Below are 18456 nucleotides of genomic sequence, written 5' to 3' on the forward strand. Positions count from 1 at the left end.
AATCACACAGTATGACGCTCCTGCAGATGCTGGAATTGCCTTTAAGGCTGAGATTTGCTAGCATGACTAATGGTTTTGAGTCTCCTATTTGGGATACCAGTGAGAGCTCTGATATTTTGGGTGCTTTTACCTCTGTCCTTGGACATAATAGGAACTTATACCACAGAAATAACCTCTTTTGTCTAATGCTGTGGCGGAAGGAACAGTCCCTGGTGGGACTGATTATACCACTCTCCCAAGCTCACATCCATAAATGGATATCTCAATCTAAATCAACCTCCTGGGTTAGCAAGCCACTGGGTGAATCCTGCTGTTTGCTTTCTTTGATAATGAGCTTCATTTCTCATTAAGGTGTTCTCTTTTCATGACTGTGTTCATACGAAAACATTTTTTGTTTAGCAAACAATTGTTTGTGCGGCTATACTCTCAAGTGAGATTAGGTCTTAGTATGACTGCTTTCTTTCCTCAATCATCTGGTATTATTTCTGATCCCTGTTCTGGATGAGTGCATGGTGTGTGTGAATAATAAGTGAGCAGAGAGTATGGTCAGGCTAACTTGGCCTTTGTTCCAGTTAGATGGGGAGCAGGCTCCAGAGCCAAGATTGGGTGTGTTGGCAGGAATAGGGAATTTTAATTGATATTTTAAACCTTCTTTCCTTTGGCCAATTTGAGTCAGACTCTCTGAGATGTTAATGTAGTATTAGGCAACTGTGCTATTGTTGACCTGATTCAATTAAAAATAAATTTTCTTTCATTGAGATCACATGAAGTAGGCAAGTGTCCCCCATGTCCTTCCCTCCCATGAAGACATCACTGTGCTAGGAATCCAACTGAGAGTTTTAGGCAGTTATAACTGAAAAATATGTGATTGTGTACATTTATTTATCTTGTTTAACTATGTTTCAGCAGAGCTATGGCCTAGAGGTTTGCAGAAATGGACCCAAAAGTCACAGTGCTGTGGGTGTTGGGAAACATACGTAATTTATCTGGTGTCCTGAAGAATGTACTGCTGGAGCTGACTACTTGTCCAGAATTCTGTGGTTGGATAAGAAGCTTCTGGAGAAGATGTGCTGTGTGGCTTTTTTCGTTTATTGGTTTGTAGTAAGAAACAGGTGTCTTACTGACTCATTTGGTTACATCTCTAATTGAGCATGGTGACTACTGAAGTTTGGTTGAATGCTGTTTAACACTTTTAAACATACCAGTGTTGAAGATTGCTGTCATGCCACCTCGCTCATTAACCCACAGAGCAGGGAGGAGCTTTGGGGAACCCACAGAAATGTCACTCCTCCTCTCCCTCTTTTGTATGTGTTAAGGAGCACACATACAAAATGCCCACAGAAACTCCATGTGCTGCTCCAGCTGAGGCTGTTCATACCCTGTGCTCTGTGCCCCACGTGTGATGTGGTGCTGTGGTCTGCAGTTGGGGAGAGGATAGGATGCTGCTGTGGGCTAAAGGATGGGGTGCTGCTATGGCCTGGACGGTAGGAATCCAGGAGATGCAGCAAGTTCAGTGTTTTTAACTTTTTTCTCCAGGTGGAAAGCGCGTGGGTTCAGTTCCCACTAGAGGGTACTTGGAGCTGGAGGATTTTGCTGGGAAAGATGAGTCCTTCAACAGCAGGATGGAGAGGTGATGGCAGAGCACAGTCGTTATAGTGGGGACTGAATCTCAGAAACAGACTGAGATTTACGTTCCAGAAACAATGACCTGACAGTGACTAATGGAGAAGATGTTTGATGGATGAGGGATCTGGGTTCAGATGTGGGGGCAGAACAGCAGAGTTATTCTTCAAGGAAATTAAGTCAGCTACCGACTCCAGCCCAGAGCAGACACCGAGTCAATCACATCCACAGCACTATCTCCTCCCCCGTCTCGCTCTGGCATAGCCATGCACTCACATGTAAGCCTTGTAGTTGTTGCCAATTTTCTGGATTCGGATGTCATATTTGGAGTCAATGAATGGCTCGGTGGTGGCATAGGTTTTTGCCATGGCTACTATGCTGGCCATGTCCCGGAAGTTGTGCTGGTTCTCAACTTTGACCTTGATTATCAAAATCCAGTGAAAAAGAGACAAGAGCAAAAAGAACATGAATACTTTGTGAGTAGAAGTCATCTCTGCACCTGAATAGCACAATGTCAGTTAAATCCCACACAGACACAGCTGAAGACCGAGCAGGGTTTCTGTGACTCAGAGAGAAGTTTCCCAGGGCAAACCAACCCAGAGCAAATCTATCCCATTCTCCTTCCTCATGTACCAGCCCTAGTAATCCTGGCACCAGAGAGGCAGCTAGACCATTGCCTAAGTGGATCTTGCTAACGTCCTTTGCTTTTAGGATGCTTCAGAAAAATATTCAACCTCTTAAGAGGTATTACTTCATTCAAACCTTGCAACTGCTATTTCCCATGTTGGGACGGATGAAAACAGGGTATTTTGGATGGTCAGGAAATACAGACCAATTCCAGGAAATCAACATGAGAGCTGGTTGTCTGCCCCCTCTAGGTTGCAGCTCCCCAGCATTTCAGATTAATCCCCTCTAGACTTTGAGGAGTTGTGCAGGTCTCTTGACTGGACACAAACTCTGAAGGAAAAGGATGTCTCTGGGGGAATTTGTGTCTCTTGGTTAGACTTGTGTGAGTGTGAGGCAATGGGCATGTGGGTTGAATGTTAGACTTGAGTTGCACTTGGAAATATGAAAGAGCAGTTGAGACCTATGAGCTACAGTTTTTCTGAGAAGATGGCTTTTCACAGATCTGTATTCAGTTATGGGAAATGCTCTGTATCTCAGTAAAGAAAAGATGAAATGAGGAATGACCAAAACAGTGGAAGTTCTAATGATATAATCAAACCTCTACAAAAGCTCATTGATTTGGGAAAGCAAAACTGAACAAGCAGGTAAAAAGAACATACTGGACAACTTCACCTCACTCATAACCTCTTACCATGGCCTTCAATGTATTGGCCAACACTTGTTTGATGCATCAGAGAAACCTGTACAGGTCTTGTTCCTTAGGGCTGGACAAATGCAGGAAGGGGGGATTAATTTGTGGAAAAAGGACCACGACTGTATGAGAAGGATGAGCAAGCAAGTGACTTTCTTTACATTATTACTCTCACTTTGTATTTTGGTAATGCTTTGAGACCACAGCTGGGGGTTGCAACCCTGCTTTGCTAAGTGTGCACCGACAGGTGACAATCCATCGGTCTCTTCTCCAGAAGTTTCTCAGCTGCATCACTGTGTGTTAGAGGAGGTGCTGTCAGACTCTGTGGAGCCTCTGAAAGAAGCACATTCAATGGTATTTGGTGTTTCTTTGCAAAGAACAAACAAGTAGTTTTATGTATCTGCTTTCAGCCATGGGAAGGTGGGAGCCATCTTCACTAGGGAACAGAGGACAAGCTTGTTGCTAACCTGTTTTGCCCTGTTTATATTGTTTTGTGTAAGTGCCAGCTTACACATAGGCCAGAGATTCAACCACATCCTGTTGAAGAAAAGCTCTCAAAAACTGAATAGTTGTGGGGAAGGTGAAAAGTGCAACCGGTTTGACCCGTGACCATTTCTAGATGCCTGAATAGGAAGAAGAACTTGTCTTTGCTTCTCCTGTTACTGACCACAGAATACCCATAGCCCTTTCACCTTTTGCTGTGGTGAGGGCTGTGCTCTCACTATCCAGGAACTGCTGAGGAAAGGAGCAGAAGGGGACAACAGTCATCTGTTGGAAGGGAGGGTACCAGAAAAAAAAAATGAAATAACAACTATAAAGGGGATATGTAAAGGCAGCCATTGGCTATTGCACAGCATCCAGGAGGAGCAAACTTGCTCTAGGCTGTGTTGTTTCCTTCTCTATCCCAATTGGGATGTTCGGGACAGGGTGAGGCGGTAGGAATGCCCTGGAGGCAGTGGAGAGAATGGGAGAGGGAACCCAGAGCCTGGACTTGCAAAATACCAGAGGGAACAATGCAGGCTGTGTTGGAGCTGGGTATTTCTGTTGCACTGATAAGAGCTGCCCTGGGCTGAATGACATCAAGCAAGAGAGTCCCACCCAGATGAGATGATCACAGGAGGGACTGCAAGGGCAGGCAACACTGACACGGTGTTACAACACATTCTCCCGGACCCTTTTGGGAGTGAGAAAATACAAAAGCCATTATATAATGACCTACTTGGAACAACGATGTTTGTGGGATTTGAAACAAAGTGCTGTGCTTGTGCAACAGATGTTTTTGGGCCCAAATTGAAATGTTTGCATCCTCAGCCCAGGAACATTTGACCCAGAGCTGAGGAAAGGATGCAGCTTCCCCCTCCAGATTGGAATTAGACTGTATCGGAGCTCATACTGTTAAATGTTATGTTTCCTCAAAAATACAGCATGGTATGGAAAGGAAGGGTCCATTTCTTCCTCCTCTCCACCACTCCTTCCCTATGGGGAGAGAAGGAAAGCAATTGAAAAGGGGCCTGAGGAATTTTGGCTGGGATAATAAAGAGGGGGCACTTGCTGGGGACTCAAAGTAAGAAATGAAAAATAAAGATTACTCCTGCAGTGCTACACCACTGCACAGTCCTCAGGAAACAGCTATGGCATCTTCCCTGGCCTGTGCCAGGGTACTTCCCATGGACTTTTCAGAGAGAGCAACTCACAGAAGTCCCCTTGTAGGAGATCACAGCCTTATTTCCCACCAGGCATCAAAATAATCACCACACTAAGGCTGAAATCCGAGCCACCATTTGTTAATTGTTAGAGCCAGCCAAATTTGACAAAATAACAGCCGTGTTCTGGGTTAATGCTGGTTTATCCCAGGGTACGGTTATTACTTCATAAACAGGAAGCACTCAAGTTACAGTCAAATTAGATTTATTTTCCTGCCTTATCTATTGGGTCTCCCCATTTTATTAGCTTTCTACTTTTAAATTTTGTATAAATCATTGCCTCCTGCCTTGTAACCCTTTTAGATGTCAATAAGATATCCATTCTCCTAACAGAAGAAAAAAATCCCAGACATAACCAAGCCAGGGTAGATGCAGTGTGACACCAGAGGGCATTATTTAAGAAGGTACTATTCAAAACCAATCCAGAGCAAAGTTACCAATTTACCTAACAAGAGACAAATCAGTCTTCTAAAATGGCAGGTTGACCAATAAAAACTGATAAAAGAAGTTGAAAAGAAACCAATAGGAAGCCATTTCCCCCCTCTCTCTCTTTTATTTTGCAACCTTCTTAGGATAAATGCTATATCCCATTAACTGAATAGAGGAGTGCAAACAGTGAGTACAAACACAACCCTGGCCCTGGCAGCCTATTTGCTTAGCTGTGCTGGGTGTTTGAGCAGCAATAGACTCATTCTGAAGCCCTAAGTTGCTGTTTGCTGTGGCATTTTAGTGACCTGTTAAGAAGGGTTTGGGCCAGTGTGTTGACAAATGCCTTTTCTGAGTAAGAAAGCTCCTCCTTCCCTTCTGGCTCTCTTCTCTAACCCAGGTACCAGTGATACCCTAGCATGCCCCCTGTTGGAAAGGGGAGCCTGGCGGGATCACTGGGGACATGCTCACACAGATGTGGCCATCCCTTTGCCCTGTGGTGGCATCTCAGAGCCTGATATTACATGACCTGCATCTGGTACCTGTTGTCATCCTGAGCCTGCCCAAGAAGCACTGATCTTTCTGCCTTTGGCTGGAGAGCAGTCCAAGGGGCAGGTCATGAAGAAACATTCTGCTCCATCCCTGTTGCAGACCTTGTTTTGAAGCTTTTCTTGCTAAGTGGGATTTTGGATTGGTTCTGGCAGAGTTGACACTCCACTGTGGCAATTTCCTGGGCAGTCTGAGCCGCACCTGAGATCTGTGTGAGCACACGTTCTTTCAGTGAGAGATCTATCTGGGTAGAAACTTCTGCTGCCTCTGTCAGTTCCCTAATCCAGATGTTCCTGGACACCAGGGTCCCAGGGCTATGGCTCTCCTCCCTCATCTTTAGCCTAAGTGCTGCAAGGTATTGCTTTGCAGTCCCCTTTTGATTTCATTATGTGGCCACATGAAAAAACAATCGGTTAGCTGAAGCGCCATAATTATCTTAGTCTGCTAGGACTTGCCCTAGCCTTTCCTTTCTTGAGTGTCATCCAGTGTGAACTCTGCCTTTGAGGTTAAATCTGCCCTACAGGCTCAACACACATCACTTTGGAGATAACTTGCAGAAGCACCTTCTGTGTCCAAAATGACGTTAGAGCCAGGTTCAGCTGGAAGGTGAGTGTCCAAGGCTGAGCCAGGGCTGGACTTGGCAACATGGTGTTTAACTGAGTCTTGGTAGGCTTGTGAAAATGCATGGTCTGAGTGTTTTCCTCCAGAGGAACTGGCACAGCCACACAAAGCTTGTGATTTTTTGTCCATCTCAACTTGCTCTCAGCCTTTCTGTAGGACTCTACCATCTTGGGATAGTGGGCCTTCAGGAGCAGTTCTGTGCAGATGGTTTCCTGAATCTCTCCTTTCCTCTACCCCAAATTATGCTCTTATTCTCAGAAAATCTGAGATTTTCTGAAAATCTCAGAAAATCTCAGAATCCAATTGACACACAATTAGTTTAGGCCTAAATTAGACCTACCCCAAAATAGTGAAGACACAGGGGTGTCTGCATTTAAATTTTATCCTCGCACTGAAGTTCCTTTTCTGCTGCCTTTCATGGATTGAACCTTCCTAATACAGAGCCCAGGTCTTGTCTGCTGTGGTCCTTGGTGCCTTGGGTCAGTTGCTGTTTCCTGTGTCCAGCAAAAGCTTTCAGACTGATGTGCAAAAAATGGGGATGTTTTTGCTATTTTGAAGACATTTGGAACATCCTCACTCATGAGTCAGTGGGAATGCAGTGATTGGGCTGCTCTGTTGTGAATGAATGTTACATGTCAAGTCATTATTTGTCTTCTCTTAAAGAAAATATTTGTTCCTTGACAAACTGAGGCAGCCCTTTCCTTTCCTTTCCTCTTTAGCACACTGGATTTTCAAAGCTCTCACTTTTGGAACATTCTATTTCCAGTCCCGAGAGAGACAAGGTGACGAGCTGTCCTTCCTGATAAAAACCTTGCAGTATTTTTACATTACAGAGTGGCTCTGTTTAGTTTGTGCTATATTTATACCAGCCAAAAAAAAAGAAGCAGAGAAGTCTTTCCCATCCAGTAAGAGAGAAAATAACTCTGACCAGATTATTATGAACAACAAGTTTTTCTTCTACAATGTAATAAATTAATCTGAGTCAGGATTTGTGCTGGGAAGGTATTTTCATAATTATGGAGCAGGAGGGGATAGGAGGTGACTCTTAAACTGACCTAATTAGAGAGGTCTAAAAATAAAGTAGGAGTAGCAAAATATACATATATATATATATATATATATATATATATATATATAAAATTGATATAAATGTATTTAAAGTCACATGAACAGATACTGGTTTTCTTCTCTTTGTGGATCTGGCTGTTGCCTCCTTCTCATGATCTGATCAGGAAGAGATGAAGAGGCTCTTTGAGTGAATTTGCAGTACTGGGCTCTGTTCCTAGGGCACTTTAGGGTCATGTTAATACACAAATGGCAAATACTAACACACTCAGAGGTTTATTCCTTTCCATGGGCTGTGGCATTATGAGATCTGGAGTCAGGAGGAAGTGTTATTCCTCTCTCACTGCAGTGCTCTCCCTATTCAACAGAGACCCCCAATCACTTCTGGGGTGGGTATGCTCAAACTGCACAATGCTTAAAAATGCCTTGACCTCTAAGGAGCTTCTGGGTAAGCAACAGTTCTGTTCTGCACATGGAAAGACATCTCCTCTCAGTGTCCATCCATGGTTTCCCTGGAAGATTCCTTGAGCGCTGTTGATCCTGTGAGTCTGGGCAACTTAAGTACAATGTGAGAAAGGTCCTTCTCTGCTAACTCCATTGTAAACAGTTGTCTAAGCAGTATCTCTATACATATTTTACTTGTATGGATACTGCACAGGGCCAGCAGCACAGAGAGCACTTGTTATGATCTTCCAGTGCCACTGAAATATGAAGTGACTCCAAATTTCAGAAGGAGGATAACGTTGATCATGGGAGGGGTTGAGGGGCATGTGTTCTGTTTTTAGATTAGAAGATTGTCTGTTCCTGTGTGAAGACTATTACTAGTGTCTCTGTTCAAGTCAATAGAGGGGCTGTTGTTTCTGCACTTCCCAATGGAAATTTCAAAAGATGCCTTTTATTGCGAATTTGTTTTCCCCATCTCTGTGTGCACCTCACACGCACACATCACTTGGCAAGAGCATTTCTTTCACGAATGGTACACTGTCACCCCTTTTGGTTCTGATCCTGAATAATAGCTGTTCCTTTCCCAAGCTAAAGACAGTTGTGGTGACCCTCCCTGAAGGGGAAGGCAGTTAATAGAGCCTATTTTGTACAAGTCCTAATGTGGTTATTTTTCATTTTAGCTTTGTGGATTCTTTGTTCAGCCCTCTGATTAAAAAATGTGGTGAGTGAATTTTGTGAAAATTATGTCAAAACAAACAATATGCGAAAATTAAAGTCTATTATAATTTTGCTCCTTCTACCAATTACTGCAAAATAATAAACACTCAGCACTTACACTGCCAAGAACATTATGAACATGAATTAGCAATAAGTATCAGGTAATCATTATAATTCCCCTGGTCTGTAACACAGAGAAACTGAAGAAAACTCTGAAATGACACAAATTTTCCTGAAAGCAAATGATGGAGCTCTTTGGGAGAGAGGCATTTTCTGCATCCAGAATTCTTCTGGCTCCTGGGCACTGCCTCAGACAAATAAAGAATAACGCTGTTTGGACTTCCCATCTTTGCCCATTCTTCTACGTGTTGGTGCCATTACAAGTGATTTTACCATTAACAACAACAACAACAAAAAAGGTAAGAACTTCCTTGACAATTTCTGTTGGTAATAGCATTGTAACCTGAATGATCACATCCTTTGAAGCACCAGTTACAGGTACAAATACATGGCTCACTATCTTGGCATCATTTATTGCAGTAAGTACTACTTTAATACTCACATGTGTACTTTGGCTAATACATTGGTTATTCTATCCTTTGTTTTTCCAGTTACTGGTTTAATACAAAACATGACCTGATGCAGGTGCTTTATTAACATTTACTTTGTTGCACATATCAAACCAAAAGCAAAACTATTTTCATATTATATATATTTTAGAGCTAAAGACCTTCTATTTCCTGCTATCATCTCTACTTCTGAAGACCAGTGCAAAGAAATAATCCAGCTCTCTCTAATCTCACTGGTTATTGCTTTTGCATTATGATGGTTAAAAACACCATAGTGTCTCCTCGGAACTCCCTCTTCTTCAGTACTTTACTACAGTAAAGTTTGGTTTATTTTAATCTGTAGGTGTTACTTTTCTAGTATACCCATAATTCCACTTCTCTGTATTTCTCATGGTATTTTCTGTGGTTTCTTTTGTCAGTCCCACTTGGGCTTGAACCCTACTGTTTCAAAAAAAAAAACAACCATGAAATAAATTCTTGTTGCTTGTGTTTTAAACCAACTGATTTATTCTTTATTTTATCTTTCTCTCTTCTCTTTTTGTCCTGTGCAATGAAATGCAGTGAGACTGAAGAGAGAAAATTTAATCAGTCTCAACTTTCCTTCAGGCTGCTTGTGGCTGGAGAAGGTCCCAAACTAAAACCATAAGGTCAACAACCCTTGCTTCCTGTGCCTTCCCCATATACTGAACAGAGCAGTGTTGAAACTCTTTGCCCAAATGCACATCCAGACTTTGCTAGTAGTCACTAATTTCATAATGGATTAAAGTAAACTTGGCCTCAGACCAATTCTTTCTTCTAAGATGCTGGCTGTTAGCCTATCTTTATCTGGAACGACTTCCTACATACCCTCCTTGTACCTCTGAGTACAATTGTGCCAGGAGTCTGAATAGAAACTCTCTTCCTCCATAACTTGTGACAGCAAAAATCAACGTAATTAAAGAATAAAATGGGAGGGAGAGTATGAGGTGGAAGAAGATCTGGTGTGTGGTGCAGAAGACAATAACTAAATGCTCTGCTGAGAGTTTTATCTGGAAATGCTGTTAAGACTGGAGTATTTTTCTCTGATTCTGCCCTCATTTCTGTAGCCACTAAGGATCTTTGGTGCATGAGACACACTAAATGAAATGACAGAGCAGACAGATACATGCAGGCTTGTAGGGTCTCAAGGGAAAGGTTTTTCTCCTTGTTTGTCCTGGTTGGTTTTTGCTAATGAAATTCTTCCTTGGAACAAGTTAGTGGCTCCCTACGTGCACCATTAGGCTGTCTGAACACACTCTAATTCAATGACACCTCTGCCTGCTTAACATAGGGAGCACCAATATATTAACCAACATTTCCTGCTTATTTACATGCTTGTTCCTTGATGCTGAAGGATCCTTGTTCCACTGGTACAGGGATCTGTGCCCACTTCCTCCCCAGCAGCTACCATCTAGACAGGGGAATATTGCAACCAAAGCAAGAAAGATTATTATACCTTCCATGTGCAATGCAGCAAGCCAGAAAGGGCTTCTGTTTCCAGAGCACAAGCAAACAAACTGTACCAAGTTTAAATTTGGTGTAACTATATATATTTTTTAGGCAAAGCGTGAGGCCAGGAGAAGGTCTGTCTGCTCTAGGGAGGCACTGCGACAGGCGTATCAGTTACTAAGTTCATCTACCACTCACTTGGATTCAGAAATGATGCCTCAATTTTGTACTTCTGAACAAATCAAGTTTTATACAGATAGGGGATGCCTTTTGAAAAGATATATGCAAGAAAGAGGAGACTCAAGTGCAGCAGGACAGTGCTGGTGATGCCTCAGTGGGGAGCCCAGTCACCCCAAGAAACAGGGGCTGCTAATTCACTGGGGGAATAAAGATCCCAGAGAGCCAGGGAAAAACAAACAGGTCCTTCTGGGTAGTGAACTGTTTTTCAGGATTCCTTGGCAGTCAACCAGCCACTCTGCTTTGTAAGGTCTTGTTCTTCCTTGCAAGGAGGAAAAAAAAATAACTGAAGGGCTCCCATTTTTTGAATAAGGTCATCATAATGCACTCAAGAAGCCCAGCGCCACAGCTCCTCATTGTGAGTGCTATGGGGTGTAGCTGCACTTCTCAGGTGCTTGAATGAACAGCACTTCCACTTTCAGGAGAAGAGAAAATGTATAAAAGACAAGCCTAATGACTTCAGCTCAGCCAGCTTTTCCCCCACGGTTCACCAACCCCCCTTCCCACATCCCAGACAGCCTCCAACCCAATCCCACTGCCTGTCTCCAAGTGTGTGACAGCAGAAAAAGGCCTTTTCTCCCACAGGAACAGCCAGTGCAACCCAGATAGGTTGTGGGGAGGTTTAACCCCTTGGCTGGCTGGTCACATGCCATGTGTAATCACAGGAATGCTGTGCCACATATGTATCTGTTTCCAGATATATATATATATTTTTTTTTTTCTTTTTTTCTTCTTTTACTTACCTTCCCCATTCCAGCATGAGCATGTCCCAGCTTGACCACTACAGGAAAATTTGGAGTTGTGAGCTGAAAGACAAAAGAAAGACCCTTTCATTAGTCATTTTTTTCCAGCCATTGTATTAGGAATAATTTTCTTTTATTTAGTAGCTTTTACCCCCTTCCTGGATGCTGTAAACTGGATAACAAAAAGGTCAAATAAAGTTTGTCTGGATGGTGGGGCAGTGAGCAAATTGTGCTTTACTGGATTCCATATGATTGAAAATAGAGGCCTGCCAGAATTCCTCAGATCTGACCCACTTCTGCTGCGTGATAGCAGTTTTCCCACCCTGTACATAAGGATTTGTGTGCATCCCTATGTATGTAAAACATTGTTGCACTTGCAATCTTGAGTAAGTGAACACTTTCAGATGCTGAAAACATCTTCATGGTGAGAAAGACAAGGGTTGTTTGTTCCTTTGCACACTGACTGCTTTGGCCTTAATAGTGAGTGCACTCCTCCCATCCACAGGGAAGGTGGGGGGACAAGGAGAGAAGTGGAGCCAACCCTTAGGTGCAACTCACAGAGTCCATCTATTCATAAAGCCTGTTCTTCTCTACCTTCATGGGTGGGTATAGTGAATAAAAGAAAACAAAGAAGGATTGGAATCAGCAATAAAAATAGAAGAAAAAAAAGTCATATGTTCTCCCTGGCTTGTGTGGTGTTTCTATTGGGAAGGGTCCCACCAGCCAAGGCATATAAGGTCATCTTAGAGCACATGTGGGATTTTACTTGAAGAACTGCAAGTACCCTCTCTGCCTTTTCTTCTCCAGTTTCATGCTCATGCAAGGATTCACTTGCAGTGATCAGCTCAGACCTGGGTGGCTGCACTGGTAGGAAGTGAGCATGTCAGGAGTAAGTAGGATATATGTACCACATTTCCCCTGTGTACTGGTTGTACATTTCTACACCTCTACTTGGCATCCCTATGACCTTCATCTTGTCTTGTGCTCATGATTCTTCTGATCTAAATGCTATTTGTTGAGTATATAGCTGGTTACTTTTTATTGCATATTTAATTTCCTTTAAAGACATTTTTATCTTTGCCTAAGTGCCCAAAATGATGAGCTCTATTCATTAAGCAGTTAGCCTGGAGATCTGGCTAAGGGAGGCAGTTGAATTTTGATGGATAAATGGGTCTCCTATTTGTTTAACTTTGAGAATAGATAAACAACTTCTTCTTGTGTTAATTACCAATTGTCTGTACCGACAAGCAGGCACTACGCCCTAAAGATAGAATGGTGCTGCAGTCTCCATCTGTGGCAGCTCACTATAAATAACAAAATTAGTAATGAACACTGATATATTTTGCTGTTCAGCTGCTTATATAAAGAAATGTCACAGGAGAGGGGGGCAGTGAGTGCATCACGTCCTCAAGCAGCCTGTGTCATTTTCTTCAGACAGAAAGCTGAAGAAAGATTTCTTTAGACCACAGAAGGGCACAATAAATCACAGTCCTGGCACAGGCAGGGACCAGCATCACTGCTTCAGAAGAAGAGGCAAGAGCCTGATAAGTGACCATCCTGAAGTCAAATGGTTAAGTTTATGTCTAGGCACAGGAGTTTGTACTCTATTTCACCTTTGCCTCTTTAATTCATTGTAAGAGCCTGAAATTTAACTTATGCTGGCATAAATGAATCTATTGGAGGACTGCACCTGAGGCTTACTGCAGATAGGGCTCTGGATGGATCACGCCAGGCCTTTAATGCTGGAAGATGAAAGGTAACCTAGTAGTTGGGCCATCCACCTGCTCAGGCTCTAGGAGATGTGGCTCGCTTCCCAGCTCTCTCATCCCTGCCCCATGCACCCTGTGTGAGCCAAAGTGCTTGCAAGCCCTGGCCTCTGTTCCCTGTTTGGGAGCAGAGGCAGCAGCTGTTCCTACAGAGCAGGAAAAGTAAACTGCACGCTGTGAACCCGCCTGAGACCCTGGCAAGGAGGCCAGAGAAGTGTGTGAGATAGATAATGCTCTCTCACCACTCAAAGCAGACAGAGGCAGGAAGCAATGTCTCTGCTGCCCTGTTTTTTGTCCCCTGCCTATGATGTTGCTGAGGGAGCCCGCTTGGGCATGGGGCCCGGGAGTGGGAAGCATCTGTTTTCCTGTATACATGCAAAGAAAGTTTGGGATCCAGTAAACAACCCAAGTTTACTGTTAGTCTGGAAAACACCATCGGTAGTGACAACTTGCTGCTCAAACTTCTTCCTCTTTGCTTCTTGGAAATATGAGCTCAGCTTTCTTACTGAGGCTTTGTCTCATCCCATGTAGGGGCATTTTGGGGTGACACGTGGCTTGGCCTAGGCATAGCACTTGGGGCTTGACGTGAGATGGATACAGACTGTGAACACGTGGTAGCCTTGCTGGGAAAGCTGTGGCTCCAGAGAAATGCTTGTGCATGGTTAGCCAGGGATCTGCCTCTGGCACTGAAGGCTCATCAGATTTCCACGTACATGAACCTGCCTTATGGAGAGAGAGCATGGCACATGCACAGAGCTGCATTATAGAATGAGTTTATCCTAGTGACAGTGGAGTGCCCTTAGCCTGTGCTGAAGTGAAGTGTATCAAAAGCTCCCCACAGTCCACAGGACTAAAGCAGAGTCCACAAGAACCCCCTGGAAAGCCCTTGCTAAAGTGGTGGAAGTGCTTGAATGCCACTGCAGTCAGCAGGGAGACCTCCAGCTTCCATCAGAGCCTTGCTGGGACTCAAGTCCATTTTTAGTTGCTATTAAGGTGGCCAACATACTTGGCAAGTACCCAGATGAACAGGGAAGGCAAAAGTAGGGAGAATCTATTATACACACAACTCTGATGCAATTCACACACAAACACGATGAGAAGTTCTGCGGTGGCCAGAGCCACCAGGAAGGCAGACCCCTGAGATGAGTATTTACACATACTGAGTCACAAATTTCCTAGGAAAGAAGATATAATCACAGAATAGCACCACATTTTAATAAAAAAAGCATGTTTTCGCTGAAATCATGTGAAGACATATATCTGTGTCTTGCTATGTGTTGCAAGAGTTCTTTTCTCGGAAAAATAGTGAAAAACACTTTGATCATTTAAAAATGTACATAAACTGTTGACAGAACTGTCATAGATGAGGTTGGCAGGTTTTGGGATGTGCCTGTAGTGCTACAGCTAGCTCAGTGATCACACGCAGGGTGCTAGTTCGTATGCATAACTCAACCCTTTGAATTAAAATCTTACAAATATATTCCCAGAGGTTGTGATAAAGCCTTGAGGTGCCAAGGATTACATAAATGTCTGGAGCTTGGTGTACGTAGAGGCCTGTTAGGAGTCAAACAGCAGTTTGAAACCTGAGCTAGGAACTCATCCATGCCTTTGGTACTAGTGAAGGGAGAATCATGGAAGTTATTTCCAATTTAGAACACCAATGGCCCAAAGAGTACCATTTCAGCCCCTGATTTTCAGGGCTCTGCTCTGCCTGTAGTGTCACTGCAAAAATGACTTTGAGGTTTATTAGTTTTGGCAGTGTTGTGTAAAATGAATGCTGGTATGCACACATTAGCCTTTATTTGAAAACATGTGGCTGTCAACTGTGACACTTTCCCCTTTACCTTCTGCCCCTCCTTTCCAAGAAATAATGAGGGCTTCAGTACCTCTTGTACATTTATGAATATTTTCTCTGTTCTTTACTGGTGGAGCAGTAGAACAGAGTTGGATCTAAATTGATCTGAAGGAAGGAATCTCAGGCAGTGTTCAAAGCCAGGCTGGACAAGGCCTTGAGCAACTTGGTCTAGAGGGAGATGTCCCTGCACATGGCAGCAGGGATGATAGATGATCTTTGAGGTCCCTTCCAACCCCTTAACATTTGATGATTCTATAAAACCTCATCTAACCCTTAAATACAATGCTTTTGACTCTTCTATTTCACTGAGACCCTCATGAGAGATGCTTATTTTAAATTTGTGATTTTTTGTACTATCCTGTAGTCCATGAACAAAGTAGAATATCTCTTTTGATCTCCTTCTGTTATGTGTAGTTTTGTGCATTAGTTCACATTATCTAGCTCATTTTATATAATGAAATTTCAGTTTCTAGTACTATTCTTTCTTCTGCAAAACTCTTCTAATCAATGCTAAAATGAATATTACAGGCTGCAATTGCATCGTGGTTAATATTAGGAGGGTTTTGGGGTGGTAGGAGAGGGGGTCATTAAAACTTTGGTCTCTTGGCATTGGTATTGTATTACCTAAAACACTATTATCTAGTGTTTTCAACAAGGCCAGAAGGCCCCATTGCACAAGGTATTGTAATTTTGCCTTCACCCTTCCCTCAGAAGCAATATTTTTATTTTTATTCTCTAAACCTGATTTTTATGTTTATTTAGCTGCTTTCACTTGTATGATGACAAAGTCTGTTTTGGGTGGGTACCTAATGGATGATGGGAATGTTGTTTGTGCACTTGAGACCCAAATGTTGGAAGGAATGTGTGTGGCACTTCCCTGGTGTCCATTAAGTTGAAGGAGCTGTGAACATATAATTTCCTGTAAAAGCAAGTGAGCTGATTCAAACCTACAGGAAAAGAATGATGTCATGACATGATGTCACTGTGTTTATGGAACTATCTTACGAAAATCTTGAGCTGAAAAAAAGAAAACTGAGCTGAAGATCAGCATCAGTTGCCTGCCAGCCTTGCAGGCATGGCAAGATCAGGGCTGCACGTGATATGGTTTCCTGTAGGACACACACCTGTGTGTTGATTACTCTATTGTAATTAGAGCACAATGAAGAAAAAAAATCATTATTTGGGGAAAGAGGGCCTCAAGACAGCGGAAGTAAATCCTGAGGAGGAGTAGGTATCTGCAAAGGCCTCAGGAGGAAGGAGGAGATAGGGGGTGTGATGAGAAGAGCAATGAGATACTTGTGACAGGAGGGGTTCAATGTCAGCTGGATCATGACAGCATTATACAGGTGGGATCTGAAGCAGTAAGGCAGTGGATGGATGAGGTGGCAGCAGAGTGGTCAGAAAATAACCTTTGCTTCTCCAATTGTTTTAAAAAAGTACAACAAAAGAAAAAAAAACAAAACCAAACAAACAACAACAACAACAAACCCAACAAAAAAACCACCAAGCCCAACAGCAGCATGACTTAATTCCCACATCCTCGAGTAAACAAACCACAGACCAATGTTTCAGGGCTCCTAACACTTGCTGCGGTTAGAATGGGTCATGGAAGTGAATAAAAAGGGTAAGAACAAACTGGAACATTTTGTCATTGATTCCACCTCTAATGTTACATAATTCCTTTATTTGAGACAGGATGTATTTGGGTTCCTCTAGTGGAGAATAGGAGTGTGAGCATTTGATATTATTCTCATTCCTTTGGAGCTTCAATTATATGAACATATCCAGACAAGCAGGTGCTCAGCAAAAACCCCCAAAATGCAGTATGTGTGTGCTCGTATTCACATATATATCTAGCAGTCCTGGTCAATAAATCCCCATTAACACATATCAAATCACAAGCAGGTTTTTTACAGGTTCTATGACTACATAGAAAATTTCTATAATTCCTTAATTCATGACATTGACTTAGCTATTTTGCAGTGGTGCCTTTAAGGAAGCTTCTCATCTTTCCTTTTTTTGCTTTCTTCCCAACTCTTGGTGTTAGGAAATTTTCCAAATATTTTTTGTGGGATGCAGTGAAAATGAAGAAGAAACTCTTGAGTTTTCTTTTCCCCCTGACCCGAACTGTGTGCCTTTTGCTGTATTTTTCTCTAATTGGAAAATTCCATCCCACATGTAAACACATCGCAAAGGAAGAGATGGTGAAAACCAGTTGTTAACTGTAGCATCTAAGCTGCGGTAAAAGATATAAGAAGGAGACAGATGGGAAAATTCTTTGTGAATTTATGCTGGAGTCTTCAAAGCCATTGCTCTTCTAAGAATCCCTGAGGTTCACAAAATACTGACCAACAAACCTCTCTTCACTTGGCAGGCTTGACTGTCCCTTTTTTTTTTTTTTTGGGGGAAAATTCCGAATTCTCACTAGTTTCAAAATGGGCAGCACGGTGTTTCTTTGGAGAGAACAAAGTTCCCTAAACTTCACAGAGGGAAACAACCTTTTGCAATAAGTCTCACTGAAGCAAATCGTGCCCCAGTTACTGCTGGTATCTAATCTCACCACACAGTCTGCTGCAGGTATTTTCTGTCACCAAAGGACAAAGTGTATGTGGTTCTCACCCCGACTTTTACACACAGTGAAGCTGTGTGCCCCAGCTGCAAAGCTGGGAGGCCCCCACATGACTCCAAGGGTTTAGCTGTGATTCCACAAACTTCTGTAGCACATCTGAGAGTGGTGAAGTTATGTCAGTGTAAAGAGAGAAGCAGGTCTTGGGCTTATTAGTACATTCATTGAGAAATACCTGCCTGCCACAGAAATGGCTCTGAAGTTTTCTTTTAAACCTCATGCCCTTGTAAGTGCCAATGCCCACGTGCATTGACTGGCACTGCCATGCCAGATGCTGGCATGAGCAATGAGCCATGGGTGCTCCTTTGTACAGGCAATGGGGTACTGGGACATTTGAAACACTCTCTGGGCTCCTGAAAGCTCTTGGCCAATGAATCACTGCCTCCTTCCTTCTTGCCAATCTTCAGAATTGAAAGCTATAGAAATAGCAGCACAGAGGACCAGGCAGTCACAGCAGGACTTCTTTGAAACATCCATTCTTTATACTTTTTTAAAAGCACAGTTAATAATCTTGATTAGTGCCTCAGGAGGGACTTTGGACATAAAGAAGAATGAGGATTATGGGAAGTATCACCCTGCAGCTGGCATCTCATGCCACATCTATACAAGTAAATAGAACAATGACATAGCAAGGACACTGGCCCTGATTTGCCTGTACTTTAAATGGTTAGACCAATCTCTGGCATGCATATTGTGTCTCAAGATGAATAAGCTTCTCCCAAGCAAT

At 42.9% G+C, this 18456-nt stretch overlaps 1 protein-coding gene across 2 annotated transcripts in view; it reads right to left on the reverse strand.

Moving 5' to 3' along the window:
- SYN3 (synapsin III) overlaps window positions 1-18456 on the reverse strand; it is a 166505-nt gene that overhangs the window by 22580 nt on the left and 125469 nt on the right. For both annotated transcript variants that reach the window (XM_062491288.1, XM_062491287.1), the window contains 2 exons: window positions 11483-11545; window positions 1900-2042 (listed from right to left, as the gene is read on the reverse strand). In XM_062491288.1, coding sequence (XP_062347272.1) covers window positions 1900-2042; window positions 11483-11545 — 206 coding nt within the window. The remainder of the gene's footprint in view (window positions 1-1899; window positions 2043-11482; window positions 11546-18456) is intronic.

The sequence above is a fragment of the Cinclus cinclus genome, chromosome 4 (genome assembly GCF_963662255.1).
Source record: "Cinclus cinclus chromosome 4, bCinCin1.1, whole genome shotgun sequence".
In the NCBI taxonomy this organism is placed as follows: domain Eukaryota; kingdom Metazoa; phylum Chordata; class Aves; order Passeriformes; family Cinclidae; genus Cinclus; species Cinclus cinclus.